The 18,893-nt window shown below is 61.5% G+C and overlaps 1 protein-coding gene and 1 long non-coding RNA gene across 3 annotated transcripts; one reads left to right on the top strand and one right to left on the bottom strand.

Moving 5' to 3' along the window:
- Positions 1–647: 647 nt before the first annotated feature.
- Positions 648–13,938, bottom strand: KLF15 (KLF transcription factor 15). Of its 2 annotated transcripts, none has more exons than XM_068558201.1 (3): positions 10,796–11,871; positions 8,689–9,786; positions 648–1,718 (listed from the first exon to the last, which is right to left on the bottom strand). In XM_068558201.1, exons 2-3 carry the CDS (start codon positions 9,759–9,761, stop codon positions 1,556–1,558), a joined length of 1,236 nt encoding a protein of 411 aa, XP_068414302.1. In that variant the 5' UTR covers positions 9,762–9,786; positions 10,796–11,871; the 3' UTR covers positions 648–1,555. The 2 variants fall into 2 exon arrangements, with proteins under 2 accessions (XP_068414302.1, XP_068414301.1); XM_068558200.1 differs by lacking the exon at positions 10,796–11,871 and adding an exon at positions 13,780–13,938 and having other exon boundaries at positions 649–1,718.
- A 206-nt stretch (positions 13,939–14,144) lies between these two features.
- Positions 14,145–17,790, top strand: LOC137773277 (uncharacterized). The gene is made up of 3 exons (XR_011075661.1): positions 14,145–14,506; positions 16,112–16,181; positions 16,877–17,790. It is a non-coding gene; the product is annotated as an uncharacterized lncRNA (long non-coding RNA).
- Positions 17,791–18,893: the final 1,103 nt, after the last annotated feature.

Below are 18,893 nucleotides of genomic sequence, written 5' to 3'. Positions count from 1 at the left end.
GGGCTGTGTCGAGGCGGCAGCCTAACCCCATGCACTGGCCATCCCCCGCTCCACGCGCCCCCCCCCCACCTCCAGCGTCTGCCTCCGCCTGGTCAAGACTCCTAATCGGTTCAGAATCGCCAAGTGGAGATAACGTACCATCTCCCGGAGGCGTTCGAGGGGGGAAACGGTCTGCTCCACACACACACCCCCCCCCCCCCCACGGTGCACACAGTAAGTGCATGATAGATGCTCAGTGCACTGCACACAAGGTGGGAAGTGCCAAGCAAGGGTCTCAGACAGGAACTCAGGGGAGCGGCGGCCCTGTGGGCTGGACTGGCCTGCGGTCTCTTCCCACAGTGATGCTGGGATGGGGCAGCCGTGGGTCTGTGGAAGAGAGGCAGCCCTCCAGGAAACCAGAATGAGCATAGACCCAGCCCCGGGTGTGGAAGTGGGGCTGTGGGGACCCTGCACTGCTGGACCAGGGGCTGGACACCCAAGGAGACTTTGTATCCCTCCGGGTACAAACCAAGGTCGCCTGAGTGCTGCAGACGCAGACACGGAGACTCAGCCCCCAAAATCACCCCCGTTCCTGACAGAGCAGAGGAAAACAGCACACGAATGCCACAGTTATCAAGTTCTTTTTTCTTTTTATTGGCAAAGTAAATATATTTTTATGAAGGACCAAAGAAAATATACATAATTGTAACATATGTACACCAGCTTTATAGATTTTATTTCAAATTTACAATGTTGACATGTTATTAAAAGATTTTATGTAGATGCACCTATGTACATTTTATTTACATACATTCATAGGATGTGAAATAAACCTCTCAAAACAAGCTAGTTCATTTGATATTAATTTCTAGACAAAATAAGGAATGCATTTCTAAATCAGGATTTTGGGAGGCTCTATCTAGCTCTTCTACACGCAATGCAGCGGCTCCCCTCTCCTCCTGAAGGTGACCCCGGAGGCGGCTGTCTGGATTTGTCTGGAAACAGGATGAGGGGCTGAGCCACACCGGTACCATCGCCCTGGGGCAGACCTGCACCTGTCCGTCTGCCCGGCACATTTAACTCAAGCACATGCACTGCCACCTCGCCGAGAGGGGGCTTGTCACCCAATCCCACATCCACCCAGAGGCCAGGTCCTGCACCCCAGACCGCCCCACCGTACCCTCCAGGGGTCAGGCCAAGGGACGAAGCCACGCTCACACTCCAGTGCAGCCCCGGACTTCTGGCCTACTTCCTTCTTCCCGGCACGGCTCCCTCCGGGAACTGACATTTCAAAACTGCACATTTCTTCTTCCCCAGCAATCGAGCGCTAGCCCTGGCCCAGGCCGGGAGCCCAGCGGGGAAGGGGCCGGGCCGCAGGAAGGCACTAGGGCCCCCAGGCCGCCTCCGGGCCCCACCCGCCCCCAGGCGGGGGCGGGTGGAGGCGCTGGGTCCGCATCCCGGGCTCCAGAAGGTGGCCTGGAACGTCGACAAGTCCCTCTGAAGGAGGCCAATAACTTATTGCTGCTACAAAGTACCGGGCGGGGCGGGTGGGCGGGCGGCGCCGGCCCGGTCAGGGTCAGGGCCGAGGCGCGCGGCTGCTGCGGGGGAAGCGGTGCACCTTGACGTGCTTAGACAGGTGGTCGCTGCGCGCGAACTTCTTCTCGCACACGGGGCACTGGTAGGGCTTCACGCCCGAGTGCGAGCGCCGGTGCCGGGACAGCTCGTCCGAGCGCGAGAACCTGTAGGACAGGGCGGTGAGCGGCCGCACCTCGGCAGCCCCGGGCCGGAGCGCTCGGGCTCCGCTGTCCCTCCCCCCCGCCCCTCCCCCGCTGTCCCTCCCCCCCGCCCCTCCCCCGCTGTCCCTCCCCCCCGCCCCTCCCCCGCTGCCCCTCCGGGGAGGCGAGAGCAGCCAACAGCAGGCCTGTGCCCGTGCTGGGGCCTGAGGGCCGCTGGAGACCCCACAGGCCCCCGACTGCAGCTGCGCCTCAAGCCCCCCTTACACCAGAACTTGGGGCTCCTGTGAGTGTCCGCACGGGCAGCCCCCGCCCGCGAGAGGAGACAGGCCCGGGGAGGAGCCCCTGCCCAGCCCTGCAGGGAGCTCGCAGCTCCTCTGTCGCTTCTGCCACAAGAGAGGAAGGGCCCTCAGACTTGGCCCCCACGACCCCTGGACCCTACTTTCCTAAAAGCTGGGCCCCCTGAGATGTCCCCAAGCAAAACTGCACCCCTGCGAGGTGCTCCTGAGGGTTTAAGTGGTTCCCCTGTGGCCTCCCTATTGCGGCCCCCACCAGCCTGGGAGCCCAGAGGCCTCTGGGGAGGAGCAGCTGCTGGGGGACCCGAGCTGACCACAGGGCTTAGCTGTTGTCGCCAACTTCAGGCACTCCAGGCTCTCACTCCCGACCCTGGTCCTGGCAGTGAGACCCCACCCCCCCTACACACGCTCTCCTCCTCTGTGCTCTGCCTACACGACCTGCCCTTGGCCTCTCTCACCCCAGGACATATGCACGTACTCTTGTACTGTTCCCTGTCTGGAATGCTCTTCCCTCTGACCCATCCCTTAGAGCTCAGCTCAAATGTCACTTCCTCAGGAAAGCCCTCCAGGACTGCATCCCATCCTCAGCTCCCATGGCACTAGGCACTTCTCTTTTCTGCCCCGGCCACTGTTGCAACTTCAGTTTTCAACTTTTTGATGAATGTCAGTCTGTGCCACTAGACCGTCAGCTCCATGAGGAAAGACATACACGCCGTGGCCAGCCCAGTGCCCAGCGCGTGGAAGGTGTCCAGTACATGCATTTATGCAGAAGTGCGGACACGGCCGCGCCCTCGGGAGGATGGAGAGCTGTCAGTCAGTCCTCTCTAGCCCCAGAACACGCATGCACACAATGCATACTGTGCACACACATACGTGCCACACGTATGCACATCATGAACACAGGTGCATGCACTCACACGTGTACACACGTGCACACCACAAAGATGGATACGTGAACATGTGCACACGTAGGAACACGTGAACAGGAGCACCAGGCCCAACAGCCCTGTCCGTGGGCCTGGGGCCACGCGCGAGAGGTAGGTGAGGTGGCGCCCCGGAGCAGCTGTCCCCAGCCCAGCCCAGGCCGGGGCTGGCGGCCCACCTCGGGCCTGACCCTCTGTGTGGAAGCCTTGGTCCCACAGCCTGCTGAGGGCCAGGACGATCCAGAAGCACAAGCCCAGGGAAGGCTCAGGTGGAGGGCAGGAGGGCCTCAGCACCAGACGGGGAGCCTGGCCCGGCGTCCCTCAGCCCCTCCGGTGCCCAGGGTCCTGCCCCACGGCGCAACACGGCCAGGCTTCTGTGCTTGGAGGCTGGCGCCCCGCCTCCCATCCCAGGGAGCCAACCCGGGCAGGCACAGAGCAGTGCTCTCGGCTACCTTTGCCAATAAGGAACTGGCCCGTCTGCCAGATGAGGAAACTGAGGCTCAGAGCGATGAGGCCCTGATCCAGGGTCACCAGCGACAGAGCAGCCGAGGCCCGAGCAAAGGTCCTGCACAGCGCCCTGCCTGCCCTGCTGCCCGCAGAGGGCCCGGCCTCCTCCACAGAGCCAAGCCAGGCGGCGTGTGCCACTGCAGCCCCGTGCAGGCAGGAAGTGGCATCAAGGCTCCTGGCCGCCAGAGCCCGGGCCACCTGCCCCCAACGGAGTCAGGCCTGCCCGGGGCGAAGGCTCCAACAACGCCCCCGCGGGACCCGCACCCGCCAGGCACAAGGCGTGGGGTCAGCCGCACCCTCCCGGTCAGGGAGCCAGGACCAGCCCCCCTGGACCGACGCCAGCACAGCGAGGGCTCGAAGGGGACGAGGGGCTTGCTGGGGTCCCACAGCCGGCGGGGCGGCCAGATGGCTCAGGTCCCCCCACCACGGCGAGCCTGCGTGGCCCTGAGCAAACTCACCACCTGCCCTGGGCCTCAGAGTCCGTCCTCTCTCGTCCAGTGAGGTCCTTGGGATTCCTGCCCACCTCCCAGGACTTGTCTCAGAGGCCAAAGTGGTGACACAAGGGCCACAGCGGCCTCTCATCAGAGGGATCCCTGGGAGGGGCAGGCAGCCGGGGGACATCCAGGCCTGAGAAGAGCTGTTTCCAGCCACACGCCCCCACCCCCCTGTAGCACAGGGGCCCTGAGAAGACCCCCGCCGTACCCCCTCACCACTTTCTCCTGTGTGGCAGCCCTCACGGGAAGGGGCCAGGGGCCAGGTGGGCTCTGCTACCTACTGCCTGGACCACCCGGGCACGTCGCCAAGCTCTCTGAGGCTGCTCCCCCTGGATACAGGGGGGGCAGACTGGCCGCAAGGGCCGCGAGGGTGCAGAGGCCAGGAGCGCGGAGGGCAATCGCTTGACGGCTATGAGCTGGGCCCCGGTGAGTCACGACCATGATCGGTGCTGCTGGGGTGCAAGACGAGGAAGCACAGGGGTCCAGAGGACCCTCCGGAGCCGCCCCCTCCGTCAGCCAGAAAGCCACTGCTGTGAACAGTCAGGCTAAGGGCTGCGGTGGGAACGGTGCCCCAGGGTTGTGCAGTGCGCGACCTGTCCAACAGCACTCGGGCTCTGCGACTGCAGGGAAGGGTCGCGGCCGCGGGGCCGCAGCTTCGAGTCCTGTCCCCGGCTCTGCAGCCTCAGCCTGCCAGCCTCCTTCTGGGGCCTCCCGCCACGTGGGGCAGCTGGACGTCGTTAGTATCCCTATTAGCTGCGGCAGGAGGGCACTCTCCGTGGATGGAACAGGACTTCCGCTGCACGGAACTGCGTCCGGGAGGGAAGCAAGGAAGTTTCTAGGAAGGTGGCAAACAGCTCTACCTAGACGGTCAGATCCAAATAGGGACAGTCTGGCCCCAGCCCCGTCCAGGGTGCCGGAACCACGCCACTACGGGGGGAGAACAGGGCATACTGGGTTCAGGACCAGACACCGAAGGAAGGGGCGGTTGGTGACCTGGGCCAGTGACGACCTTGCGGGACACCGTTCACGGCCCAAAGGTGTGCAGGGCAGAGCACAGGACACGATGCCACGGCCAGAACCAGCCCCAGAGGAGGAAGAGCCAACTGCTCGCCAAGACCACCAGGAAGAAGAGAGGGGTCTGGGGGTGGTGAGCTCCCCACACGGAGGGCAGGCCTGGCTCAGGGCGAGGTCCACCCCCCCGCACTGGAGGTGTGGAGGGGGCTGCAGAGATATCCTGAGGCTACAGGCGGGCTGAGCTCCTGGCTCTGCCACTTACCAGCTGTGTGACAGTGGACAACTTCCTTAACTGCTCTGGCCGCAATTTCCCCCCCTCTAAAATGGGACGACAGGCTGACGCCTGCTCATGGGCTTGCTACGACTACGGAGCCTTCTCAGCACGCCAGGAGCTTTTGTTTCGCTGTTGTCACCCCTCCGCTCTTTTCTCCCGGCCCATAAGCTGAAGCCTGGCAGCTGACAGCCTTGGGGAAGAGATGGGACACCTGCCACCACGACTCACGGTAGGTGCCCGGGGAGGGGGTGAGGGCCTGGGGCTGCAGGTGGGAGAAGTGTGCTGGCCACAGCGTGGGTGGGGTGTGCTCTGTCCCCGTGGGCACGTGACTTGATCTTTCTGGGCTTCAGTGTCCCCCTCTGTAAAATGTGACGGTGCCGACACATCACGGGGCTGTTGGGAGGCCTCAAAGAGCCTGTGACATGGGAAGGACAAAGCCAGAACCATCGCAAGACTGACGACAGCCACCACTGGAGGAGACCCCTGGACACACGGGGCACAGAGAGGGCCGAGCGCGCCTGCGCTGCGGAGGGGAGCCTGGCGAGCAGACCGTGTGTGCCCGTGGGCCGGAATGAGGAGTTTGGATAGGAATCTAAGTGTACCAAAGTAGGCCTAAAGGCCAGAGTAGGTAATGAGTCCCCCGTGGAAGGAAGTATGCAAGCAAGTGTGGGGATTTGTGGAGGGAATTCCAGCTCTGAGAATCTTAGAACAGTGCCTGGCATTCAGTGAGTGCCTGTGAGCTGGTGACTCGACGGAGTCGAGCTGGGTCCCGACGGAGCTGCCCCAAAGCCCATCTATCCTTCCACCCAACTGCTGAAAGGACTCCCTCCATCTCTGTCCCTCAGCTGGAGGCTACGACCATATTTAAGGGACACTCACGTCATGTGCACATTCCCAGGGGTTCAGGATCCCTGAAGACCAACCGGGGAGAAACAGCCCTTCCAAGGGGTGGGGGGGGCGCCCTCAGCTCCCGGCCAGGCAGTGCGTCTGCCACATGTGACCCCATGAAGGCCAGACCCAGACCTGGGAGAAGCTCCAGGAGTGGCTGGTGGCAGGGACGGCTCCCAGGGGGGTCCGGGGAGACCTCACTGTGGCAGGCACCCACCATGCCTGCCCCTGCCAAGGGGGTCCTGGGCAAGACCCGTGCAAGGGCTCAGACAGTGGCAGAGCTGAATCCCCACCATACATCCCGTTCTGGCTCATACAGCTCCTCCCATGGGGAACTCAGTCCCTCTGAGGCTGCTGTGCCGGGGCTGAGCGTGCCCCCCTGTAAAGCACTGTGGGCTGAGGGTCTGCTCTCTGGGGCGGCCCAGAAGGGCGCAGGTCCTCTCCTCCCGGTGGAGCGGGCCGGCGGGTGGCTGTGACCAAGACCACGCCTTCCCTCCCTGCGGCTTCGCCCAGCCTCACTCTGAGCAGAGGGGCCCCTTCCCAACAGTCAGCAGTGGCCGGGGACAGTGCCCGGGAAGGTGAGGCTGCGCCACGTCTCCACAGCCCGGCCCCGCCACGAGGAGAGCGCAGGCCGAGGCCTGGGAGTCTTGGGTGCCTCCGACCCGGGGTGCCGCCCACGTGGAAGCCGGGCCCAACCCCTTCCGGGTCCTTCTCACACTCTGACCTCGTATGAGAGCGACCGCACAACCTCTGGGAAGGGGCGCTGCTGTGCCCCCCTGCGCGCACAGCCCTGGCAGGCAGTGGCAGGGAGCAAGTCCTCACCTTCCAGATGGGAGCCCGAGGCTCGCCCAGGGGACCGCTGGAGGGCAACACGGGAGCGGCAGATCGGGGCTGGGGCTCCGACCGTCGCCACTGGCTGCCCCACCCCAGGCGTCAGGACGCCCTCTCCTGCAGCTGAGCCCCTGCACGGCCCCGAGTCTGACCACTGAACATGGCACCCCGCCAGCCCACAGGCCCCACAAGCTGCCCTGCAAGCACACCCGGCCCCCCGGCCTGAGGCTCTCCGGGAGGCGGGAGGCCCGTGGGGCTGGGGCTGGGGCTCTGGAAGAAGCCCTCAGGTCTGTGGGCGCCTTTGGAAAAGCCCCTTCTCCGGCCAGCTCAGCGCTCCATGGCGAGGGGCCGCCAGCATCACATCCAACACTCAGGTCACAGCTCCCAGCCACGCCACAGCCTTGGCCAGCCGGGACTCTGCGGCCAGCACCTCTGCCCAGGGGGCCAACTCTCAGGTGCTCTCAGATGAGATCCCAGCAGGAAACAAAAGCTGCAAACTGGCCCCCGTGTGCCGCGTGCACCCACGCACACACACGCCCAGGGTACAAACGTGCCACGCGCACACGCACCATCACATTTGGTCATGCAGCAGAGACCCACGTGGAGACGGCAAGGTGCAGACACGAGCCCGCACACACAGCCACACGCCCCTCGTGAGGTCCGGTTCTGCACATGGAAGAGCGTGCCTGCTGCTCCACACACACACACACACACACACACACACACACACACGGAAGCCGCACCAGCGTGCCTGCTGCTCCACACACACACACACACACACACACACACACACACACACACACACACACACACACGGAAGCCGCACCAGCCAAGACCCAGACTGTGTCGGCAGCACACGCACCTCCCCGGCAAGCTAGCTTCCTGCAGGGAGGGTGTCCTAAACAGGGGAGAGCCGCCGGGGGCACCCCTGAGCGTGTCGGCTCCTGACCTGCTGCCTGAGCTTCAGGAAAAGGTGGACGTGCCCTCCGGGAAGGTGAGCCCCCCCGGGGGCCTGGGGGAGAGCCACAGGGGTGCCGCCCAGCTTGGCCTCCCATGGGCTGGGGAACCCTGGGCAAGCCCCCGCCCCTACCCCTTGGAGAGCTGGTTTCCCCCGCGGTGCCACAGAGTCGAGAGCCTGGAAGGAGCCTCCCGCCCTCAATGCAGCACCCCTAGCCTGGCCCTCCCTCTCCCTTGGCCTTTCTGGCTTCCCAAACCCACCGCCAGGTCCCCTAGGACTCTGTAAAGACAGCTGGTGCCTCTGGTCGGGGAAGCAGCCTTTTCAGGCTGTGACTTCTCTAATCTGACCCCTGGCTTCAAATCCCTTCTGCAAAGTGGCGTGCCCTTGGGCAGGTTACTTAGCTGCTCTGAGCCTCTGCTTGCTCAGGCGTAAAGGGGAGTAAGGGTGGTACTCACCCTTGGGGGCACCCCGAGGCACGAGGAGCGGTGCACACGGCCGCAGCCGCCCTGCCCTATTCTGAGCTGCCCCGTCACCACCACGAGAGCCCTTCTGCGTGGCCCAGCCCCTCTCCTCCAGCACGGGTGCAGCCTCACCTGGTCACCGTGAGACTGCAGACCAGGGATCTGGAGGCACGAGGAAACCTCTGGGCGGTGTGCCAGCTCTGGCCCTGCCCCTGCCCACCCCTCTCTCCCCTTCCTAAGCAGCCTTATCTAAGGGTGGGGAATGTGGCCTCGGCAGCACACCCAGGGGCGTGGAGACGCTCGGCCTGCCACCGCCATAGCCATACTGACCTCCAGCCGCAGCCCGGCCAGGTGCAGGCGAAGGGCTTCTCGCCCGTGTGCCGGCGCAGGTGGGCCTTGAGGTGGCTGCTTTTGGTGTACATCTTGCTGCAGCCGGGGAAAGTACACTTGTGCATTTTGATGAGTTCTGCTGCCGGGTTCTTGGGGAACTTCTGGCCCATGAGGAGGCCGGCGGAGCCGGGCCCCAGGGGTCCCGACCCAATGGGCTTGGCGGCGATGGGCACAGGGGCGATGCGCACGAACTTGGAGGGCAGGTTCAAGCTGGAGGAGGGCACCACCTGGGGCACCAGCGTGAAGGTTTGCCCCTGGATGTTGACCAGGAGCTGGGCCACCTTGACGCTCTCAGCGGCCTGCCCGGGGGAGACGGGCTCGGCGCCAGACTCCTGCTTCACCTGCAGCGGCTGGATCTGCAGCAGGACGGGGATGGGGCCGTCGGGGGCGGGACCCCCACCCGGGCTCTGGCTGCCGCCCACACCAGCTCCCGGTGGGGGGGCACAGCGCTCTCTCCCACCGGCCCCAGGATGGAGGTGGCTCCTGTGGAGCCCGGCGGAGAGCTGGCCGCAGGCCTCCAAGTCCTTGCTGTTGCTTTCTGGGGCCTCCTTCACCCCTGGCTCCATGTTCTCCTCCAGAAACTCTTCGATCTCCTCCAGGGTGGGCTGGAAGGGCCTTGGGACGTCATCGGGGTCTCCCACAGGAAACTCGGGGAAGCAGAAATGCTCCCCCTTCACAGGTGCCGGTGCTTTCCGCCAGGTCCCCCAGGCCATGGGGCCGCCGTTGGCCCCAGCGCTGCCACCACCGCCGCCGCCCAGCGTGGCCTGGGACAGCAGGAAGTCCAAGATGCTGTCCTGGCCCTCGGCCCCGGGGCCGCCGCTGTAGCAGGAGCAAAGGGCTTGCGAGTCAGGGCTGGCACAGGAACAGAGGCTGGAGGCGTCACTGTCGTCCTCCGAGAGGGGCGAGGGCAGCATGTGGTATGCCCGCCCGCCAGCCAGCCTGTCACCCAGATAGCCAACGGGGCACTTCAGCGACGAGAAGGTCTCGTCCACTGGAAGCAAGTGGTCCACCATGCTGGCCTGGCCGTGCCGGGGGCGGCTGCGGAGAGGAAGGAGGAGGCCCAGTCAGGAGGGCAGCACGCTCCCGCCACCTCGGGGGCGCCTGACCCCGCTCCGTGGCCAGCCACAGCCTCCCACTGCCGAACGCCTGGGTCCTGCGTCCATCCTGGCTCACGGGAGAACTCTGTCTGCAAGAGTGTTTTCTGAAATTGCACCACCTGTTTGCAAAAGTGCTCTCCAAGCCCATTGCACAACCCGGCTCTTGTGGTTGCACAGAGATTTTCCAGAACAATTCTGGGAAGGAACGTGCGTGTGTCTGCAAGTGACTGGGTGTGAGTGCACGGGAGGGAGAGGGTGAGCGTGTGAGGAGGCTCTCTGCACCCCGAACAGCCAGGCGGCACCCCTGTCCAGCTGAGCAGAGCCACTGCCGTCCCAAGGACAACTGACCTCAGCCTCATTCCTGCAGAATCACTGGAGGGGGTAGGAGAATGGCCACTTGCCCTCTGACCCCCGTGTTGCTGCAGCTTGGGTAGGGTTGCCAGATTAAGCAAATAAAAATAAAGGCCACCCAGTTAAACTTGAAACTCAGATTCTAAAGAATGAGCAGCTTTTAATATAAGTGTGTCCAAACGTTGGATGGGGCAGGCTTATATCACAGAATTATTTCATCTGAGATGCAAATGTAACTGGGCAGTTTGTATTTTAATCAGGCAAGTCTAGTTGGAGGCGGAAAATCAGACGCCCTCACGGGCTGTTTCCCCATCTGAAGAGGGGCAGCCCCCCACCCTCCAGTTCTCGGACCCCTCCTGTCTCAGCTGCCTGCTCTATGAATCAGGGAAGGCAGGGACAGGCCTTCACAAAACGCTCTCAACTGGGTCGGCACCTTCCCGGGGCTTTACTAGTGGTGCAAGGGCCATGCCCCGTGGCGGTAACTCAAGGAAGCAGAACGCACCCAGGTCCCAGAGCCCAGCTATTAGCTCCTTTGACTTCACAACTGCCCGCTGCGTGGGAGACAAGACCCCTTGGCCTGCGCCCCGTGGAGCACTCACCACCTCGGGAAGGCCCAGCTCACGCCCGTCTCCCTACTGGACCAGCGGCTCCATGAGGGCAGGCTGGGCCGTCGGGTCGCGGCTGTGTCCCCAGCTCCTGGTGAGGCAGCTGGTGCCCAGGAGGGGCTCAGAGAACGTCAGCAGAGAGGAGAGGGGGAAGCTGAAGGCCATGCTGGGTCCGGTGTCCAAGGAGAGTCAACAGTGTCTGGCTGTGACAGGGCCACCTCTGCGGACCTTTGTCCCCACCCAGTGACCATAACGGGGTGTTTGCTGAGGTTGAGGAAAGGGTGTTCTGCAGCGAAAGCCAGAGAGTCTCTGCTGCCTGGCATCACATCTGCACCCACCCCCTTGCTCTGTCTCGAGCACCAGTCCTGCACCTGGCACCCAGCACTGCCCAACAGTCAACAGGCCCAACCAGGGGCAGGTCATCATCAGCTGTGACCTTGGGCAAGGCCTCGCTCTCCCAAACCTCATTTTCCCATCTGTTCCATGCTCTGATGACCGTGTCCGGGAAGCTTCACAGAGCTCCAGGAAGCTAAGGCAAGGTGGCAGGTTTGCACCCAGGGCAGTTTTGCAGGAGAACGTTTGGCCTTTTGGTTTTAAATATTCAGCTAAGGATTTAAAACTGGGAGTTTAAAACCATACACTATTCACCAAATCGGGTGCTGAGAAGGAATGAAAATGCCAGATAATGTGAAGAACAGAGTCCACACTCAGCCTGAGACCCCCCTCTCCCCTGTCGCCCACGCTGAGCGCCTGCCTCTGCAACTTACCAGCTGTGTGACCTTGGGCAGGTGGCACAACCTCTCTGTGCCATGTGTTGGATGGGGATCCTGCCAACTGTGCCTAGTTCCTGGGCTTTTGTAACACCAATGAGCTAGCACATGCTGAGCACTCACTACAGGGGCAGGCGTTCATGCAGATGCCCGTCAGCACTAGCCTTCAGGGTTAGCCTCAGTGGGTGAGTATGTGGTCTTTCTGCCCCTCTGCTGTGATGCTTAGGAATCCGGGGGCTCCAGCCTTCCTGGAACCAGGACTGAGGCGGTAAGGGGCAGACCGGGCCGAGTTCCTGCCCTTGAAACTCTCCCCCGAAATGTGATCACTAACTGAATATTCCATGATATTAAGGAATTACAGTTAATATTTTTAAATGTGATGATGTATTGTGGTTGGTACATACTTTTCAAAGGACGCTTTACATTTTAGAGATACAAACTGAGATATTCACAGATTAAATGATACCAAAGAAATAGAGGGGGAAATAAATAAGTACAGTAGGGCGGGGTAGGAGGAAACTTAGATTCCCAAGGAAATGGGACCCAATCTCGTCCCAGCAGCCCAGAACCTGGACCCTGCCCATCCGCCCCAGACCTCAGCTCCACCTGCCCCGCTCACACTGGCTGTGCCCCAAGCTCACCAGCTTCATGGCCTCAGGCCAGGGCCCTGGCTGTTTCTCCTCCGTGGACCCCTCTTCCCCAGCACTCTAGGAGGCAGTGCCTTATTTAGATCTCAGCTCATAAGTCGCTCCCCGTGGGACCTCTCTGACCACCCTCTGTTACACCACCCCACATCGCAGTCTTCCTAACAGTTGCCACTGCCCGAAACTATCTTAGTTATGTATTTGTGTACCTCATTTTCTGTCTACCTCCCCACCAGAATATAAGCCGTTCTGACTGTTACCCCAGAGTCTGAAACAGGACCTGGCAGAACTTTGCTGACTGAGTGAAAAGGGTGGTGCGGGGAGCCGGGGGGGGGGGGGGGGGGGTGGGTGGGTGGAGGTGGTAAGCAGCAGCAGACCGCGTGGGTCCTAACGCAGGGCTCATCGGCCCGGGCGGACGCAGGCACTGAGAGCCCAGCAGGGGCTGCTGGGCGCCGGGCGCCGGCCCTGAAACACAGCAGCACGTGGCACGGCCAGAGACGCAGGCTGCGTGCAGGGGGAGGGACGCCCTGTTCCGGACTCCGCCCCTCCCCGGCCCGGCCAGGCCTGCTGTTTATCCTCCCGGGGACACAGCGGCTGCAGGAACAACATGTAATTGATAACAAGCCGAGCGCCGGCCAAGGGCCTTCCATTGGGTCAGCGTGCAAATCACGGGGGCGGCGGGCGGGGGCCGCCCTTCAAAATAAGAGTCTCCACTCCCGCGCCGCCCGCAGGCCCCAAAGTCGCGAGCCCAGCGTCCTCGCACCTGTGGGGCGGCGGGGCTCCCCACGAGCCACCCGACCCTTGGGGGGAAGTGATTTCAGGGGCTCAGGCACTTGGGGATTTTGTCACCCGGGCCAGAAAACAGCGGGGGTGGCGGGGGGAGGGTCCACAGGGGGCCGACCGAGGGGAGGGAGAGCGAGCGGACCGCTGCGGCGAGCGGGGTGGCTTCCCCGCTCCGCTAACCGCGCGGGGGTGCGAGTTCCTGCCGTGTGACTGCGTGTGCGGGGCGTGGTGAGAGCCGGGAGGGGCGTCCGCGACACACTCGCGCGTGGAGCCGCGTGGTGTCCCCGCGTGTGTGGGAACGTGTGTGGGAAAGGGGGGCAGGCGGAGCCTGGGGCGCCGCCCGCGGGGCACCGAGCCCTCGGCCCGCGCCCCCTCCCGCGGGCCGGCGGCGGTGACCGACAGTAACCCCTCCACCCCTCCCCGCCGCGCGCCCGCCCGCCCGCAGGCCCCGTCGCGCCCGCCATATGGGAGGCCGGCCCGCGAGGCGCGCACGGACACGCGGGGCCAGGCGCCTAGGCAGCTGACCGGCCCGCGCGGGGAAAGTGCCGGTGGGCACGTGGGGTCGCTGACCCACCAGCCTGTCCGCCCCCGGCCCCGCGCGGGGCTACCCCGCTCCTCCGACATTTCCTCCGACGCTCACGCGGAGCCTGGGACAGCCGTGCGGGCGCCCGGCCTGGCGTGCAGAGGCCCGCCCGCGCCCCCCGAGCTCGCCTGCGCCCCGCCAGCCCCCTGCGCGCCAGGCCCGGTCCACTCGCGTCCGTCCTCGCCGCGCCGCTCCCACCTGAACTCGGCGCACGGCCGGCCGGCGGCCAGGCCCGGCGGTCCCGGGGCCCTGCGGGCTGCGCTGGGGGCGGCGGCCGCGCGTCCTGCACTCGCTCTTGCTCGCCCCGGCCCGCGTCGCTGCGGCGGAGCCCCCGCCGCCGCCGCCCGCTCGGCGCTCACTCCCGGGCTCACGTGACGCGGCGGGCGCCGCGAAGGCTCGCAGGAGGCTCGGCCCCGGGCGCGCGCCCCATTGGCCCGCGCCGCGCGTCACGCGCCCCGGCCCCGCCCCCTCCGGCCCCCTCCCTTCGCAGCGGGCTCGCGGCGGCCGCGGTGTCCGTTCCCGAGGCTCTAGCCCAGGTGAGAACGTGGGGCTCCGAGAAGGGCCCACGCGGGGTGGGCGCCGCGGGGCAGCCCCGGCCCGACCCGCTCTCCCCGGCTCCCACCTGCAACCCCGGGCGGGCCAACAGGTAAAGCCAGGACTTGTCGGGGACGCTGCTGAAGAGATGCGGGCGGGTGTCCGGCCAGGTGAACCTCCAGCCCCCTCGGGAGAGCGCGCTCGCTGGCGTCCGCAGCAGCCCCTCGGAGACAGGAAGCGCGAGGCGCAGAGTGAGCGGCCCAGGAGACACGTGAGCTGAGGGGGCCGCGCACCCAGCGCGCCCTTTAACCACACCTGTCGGATCCTCAGCCAACATTTCACAGATGAAGAGAAGGATTCTGAGGCCGTGGTCCTCCCGGACACACAGCTGGTAAGGAGGGAGGAGGGGTGAGCAGGCCCGTCCGTCTGCCCCGAGAAGGCATCTTCCGGACAACCAGGATGGTGGGCAGAGAGCGCCTTCTACGGAGCTTGCATCCTTTCCCTTCCTGGCTTGGGAGGCGGAGAGCGTTTCCGTTCCTCCCCAGGACACTGCTAGAACCGGAACTGATAGCCAGGACCTGTCCAGGCTCTCTGGAATGCTGGGGGTCTGGGCTCCTAAGTACATGCCGGGCGCTGGATCCTGCATCCCGGGGCCCTCCCCGTGCACAGAGCAGGGTCACGGATGCAGCTCCTGCTACCACGAGGAGCTAAACTGGGGCTTGGCCGGTGGGTTTGGGGGACACTAGCGTTGAGGATGAGGATGGTAATGATGCTGTCTGCACTGTCTGAACGTTTGTGGAGGCCGTGGCCAGAATCCACGGAACAGACGGAGTTCACCCATTCTTATAGAAGAGACAGAGTTCTGGAGGGTTCAAGCTCACTGCCTTGTCTCTGTGCAGGTGAGAGCCGGGCACATCCCTGCCTGTCATTGGTCCTTTGCTCCTCACACACTCTCAGGCCAGGGTCCCCCATCTCTTTGGTGAAAATCACACCGAAAGGTCAGAAGAAGCTTGGAAACAAAGACACATCCATAGCTTCAGCACACGAGGAAGCTTCGGCACAGGCTAGTAAGAAGCTGAGCAGGGAAAGACAAGCACTGTATAGTCTCACTTATATGTGGAACCTAAACCAGAAACAAAAACGAAATTATAGGAAAAGAGATCAGATTTACCAAAGGAAGGTGAGGGGGTGGAATTAGAGGAAGGTGGTCGAAAGGTGCAAACTTCCAGGTATAAGATAAATAAGTACTAGGCATGTAATGTACAACATGGTAAATACAATTAACACTGCTGTGTGTTATATATGAAAGTCATTAAGAGAGTAGATCCTAAGAGTTCTTATCACAAGGAAAAAAACCTTTTTGTTTCTCCTTTTGCTTTTACTGTATTCATATGAGATGCTAACTAAACTTATTGTGGTAATCATTTCACAAAATATGTAAGTCAAACCATTACGTTGTACACCTTACACTTATACAGTGACATATGTCAATTATATCTCAATGAAACTGGAGAAAAAAAAAAAAAAGAAACTGAAAAACAGCCAAGATGCTGTGTTACAACCTGAGTCAGATCACGTCCCTCCTTGACTCAGAACATTCCATGGCTCCCACCTCACTACTGCCTTCAGTGCCCTACAGGGTCGGCCCCCATCCTGACCCCAACCTTCCCTGTACTCCTCTCCCCCTTGCTCACATCCCTCCAACCACAATGGCCCCCTGTGTCCCCTCCGACATACCAGGCACAATCCCACCTCAGGGCCTTTGCACTTGCTATTTCTGCTGCCTTTATAAGCTCTTCCCCCGTGGCTCTATCACCCGTTCAAATGTTACCTTCTCGGGGAGCCTTGCCTTGACCACCCAATCTAAAATGTTCACACTCTCCCTAATATTTCCTCTTTCCCTATCCTGTTGAACTTTTCTTCTTGGTGCTTATTCCCTGCTAACATATTATATATTTTACATTTTGTTTCATTTGCTTTTTGTCTCCTCCAATAGAGTGTAAATTCCACCAAAGCAGTGATTTCTGTCCATTTGGTCCCATCATATCTCCAGCACCAAGCACACAGTAAGTGCTCAATTGTTGAATTAATGAATTTCTTGAAGACTTAAAGCAAGCATGGTCAGCTTGAGAGAAATTAAACAGTGCTGGGGAATCTATGCCAAACAGGTTAAGGAGTTGGTCACTGGCGAAATTAGGAGACCAGTTGTCCCCAAAGAGACCCAGAACACCCCTGACTAGCTTCCAGGGAGCTGCTTTGTACAGGTGCCTCCTACCTGGCTCCTTCTCCCCCCCGCTCCAGCACCTCCTTGGCCTGGTTAAACCCATTCATCCCTCAGATATCAGCTCCCCCTTAACTTCCTTAAGGATGTAGTCCTATCTCACCCTTGCGTCCCACCTGCAGGCTGGCTCGGAGCTCATGTGCCTGTCCTTCGTGGTACAGGGCCTGGAGTAGAGGAGGAGCTCCATCGACTTGGGTTGGCTGAATGAATGAATGAATGAGTGAGTGAGTCAGTGAATGGGAACGCTGGCAGCTCAAGTGCCTAAAGGTGCACCTGCCCGGCTACGTGCAGCGCTTACCCCAGGTCCTGTCAGGGGAGGGAAACTCTCCTGATGTAGCGGGCAGAATCTGTTACCAGGAATTCCTTGCCAAGGAGAAGAGAAAGAGGCCAGGTGGTGCTCTTCAAAACAGAGATGGCAAACAAAGTGAAACATTTATATTCTTATTTGTTGATTGCCTGTCTCTCCCACTATCTGACAAGGTCCCTAAGAACATGGACTTGGATTTTTTTCTTCACTGCTGTATCCCCAGAACCTAGGACACTTCAGAAATGTCTGTCGAGTGAACCAAGACAGTCCCGTAAGTCTGTCGCACATCTAATCCCTTCTTGGCATCTGCTTCTCTGAAGATGAGAACCACACAGGTACAACTTCTATGGGTTGTTCAAGCATTAAATGAATTAATTAGTACAGAACTTAGAAAAGTGCCTGGAACTGAGTAGATATCTCTGACCCCCAACCCCATGGAGCTCCTTCTCAGGGAATTCATCGCCTGTCTGCAGAAGACCTCTGTGACCTTCATCGACCAGGGCTTCTTAGGTATCCTGAGAAGGCTATGCTCCCTCCGACCACAGGGCCTTTGCACCCACTGCTGCCCTTGTTGTGGACACTGTGACCCTCCTTCCCCATTAGCTCCTACTCATTCTGTGCATCACATCTCAAATGCCACTTCCTCAGGGAAGCCTTCCTGGACTCCTTGCTATGCTCTCCCAACACCATGTACCTCTCCGTCAAAGCATTCCTCAAGGTTTGTCCACTTATGTGTGTGCTCATTTAGTTCATGCTTGTCCCTCTGTAGCAAAGTCCTCACATACTCACTCTCCCCTTCCTAGAACTCCCAGTTCTCAGCAGAGCAGAGTTGCCCTGAAGAAAGCTTGCATTTCACAGCCTCCCTTGCGGCTGACCAGCAGGAAGTGTGGGCAGTGGCTCTGAGTTCCCTGCAAAGGGAAGGGCAGCCTCTTTCCAAGTCCTTCCTCTGTGCTGGCTGGAAGGCAGGACGCAGACAAGGGTGGGGAGTGACAGGTACAAGGTATCCAGACCCCGACAGTGTCCCGGAGCAGAGCTGCCTCTCCAACGTGGGCTTTCAGGAGAGAAAATAAAAGTCTCCGTTGTTTAAGCCTGAATTACTTTGAGTCTCTGTTTGGGAGCCAGTTGTCCATCTGCAGGACAGGAAGCTCTGTGAAGGCAGGGAACGTGTACATCTCGGTTTCACAATATCCTCCTGCACCTGGAAGGGCCTTGATTAGTGTCTGACGAACGGATGGCTGAGCTCTTTGGGGGCTGGGTCATTTCTTAGTCATCCTGGTAAGCCCGCAGCACCCAGCTTGTGTCGGCGTTGGGGGGTGAGTGTCCAGTAGAACTTTCTGTGATGGAGAATGTTCCCTCCATCCCTGCTGTCCAGTAAGGTACCACATGTGGCTGCTGCCATATTGGACGGTGCTCGTGGAGCTGGCGGGGAGGATAGAGAAGACGTGGTGCAAATCAGCCCCTCCTCTAAGAGACCACCCAAGCTGGGCGGACATCTGCCCCAGCCCTGACTCAAGGCAGAGGGGCTTCGAGGCCCTGCTCCTGGCCCTTCGGAAGGTCGCATTGAGGAATCACGTCATGGTGGCGGCAGAGCCAATCACAGCCACCAGACCTTCCTCATCACCCAGTTCCGGCTGACTCACCCACCCACCATCACGGGCCCGGGAGGGAACTTTATCTGCCTCCCAGCAGGGGGCCTCTAGCAGCCTGACCAGGTCCTGGTTAGACCCACCACGTGCCGAGCCTACGCTGGGCACTTCACAGCCACATGCTCTGAGACAGGGCCCACTGCACGCCGGGCCTGGTGCTGTGACACACAGGCCAGCCATGACTGCCTCAACTCTTTGCATTTTACAGAAAAGAAAGCTGAAGCCAGAGAGGTAGAGCAACTCACCCAAAGTCACACAGCACACGCAGCGCAAAGGCAGAGCTGGAACCCACGCCTACCTCACTGCAGACGCCGTTCGCTGTCCTTGTCTCCGGGCTGCCGAGCTCGGCTGCTGGACACTGTGCCTTCCCACTCCTCCCAGTACAGCTGGATGCAGCAAAGGCGGACCGCAGGCCCACACCACCCTGCAGGCCACCTGCACAAGCAGTTCCACTCACACCCCACAGTGGTCAGTGCAGTATCTACACAGCCTCGATGTCACAGAAAGGTGTTCTCGAAGGTGGCTGCCGCCCACCCCCCCACCC

The sequence above is a fragment of the Eschrichtius robustus genome, chromosome 12, assembly GCF_028021215.1.
Source record: "Eschrichtius robustus isolate mEscRob2 chromosome 12, mEscRob2.pri, whole genome shotgun sequence".
NCBI classification, from domain to species: domain Eukaryota; kingdom Metazoa; phylum Chordata; class Mammalia; order Artiodactyla; family Eschrichtiidae; genus Eschrichtius; species Eschrichtius robustus.
The sequence above is the reverse complement of the archived record's forward strand: the minus strand, read 5'-3'. Positions and strand labels throughout refer to the sequence as shown.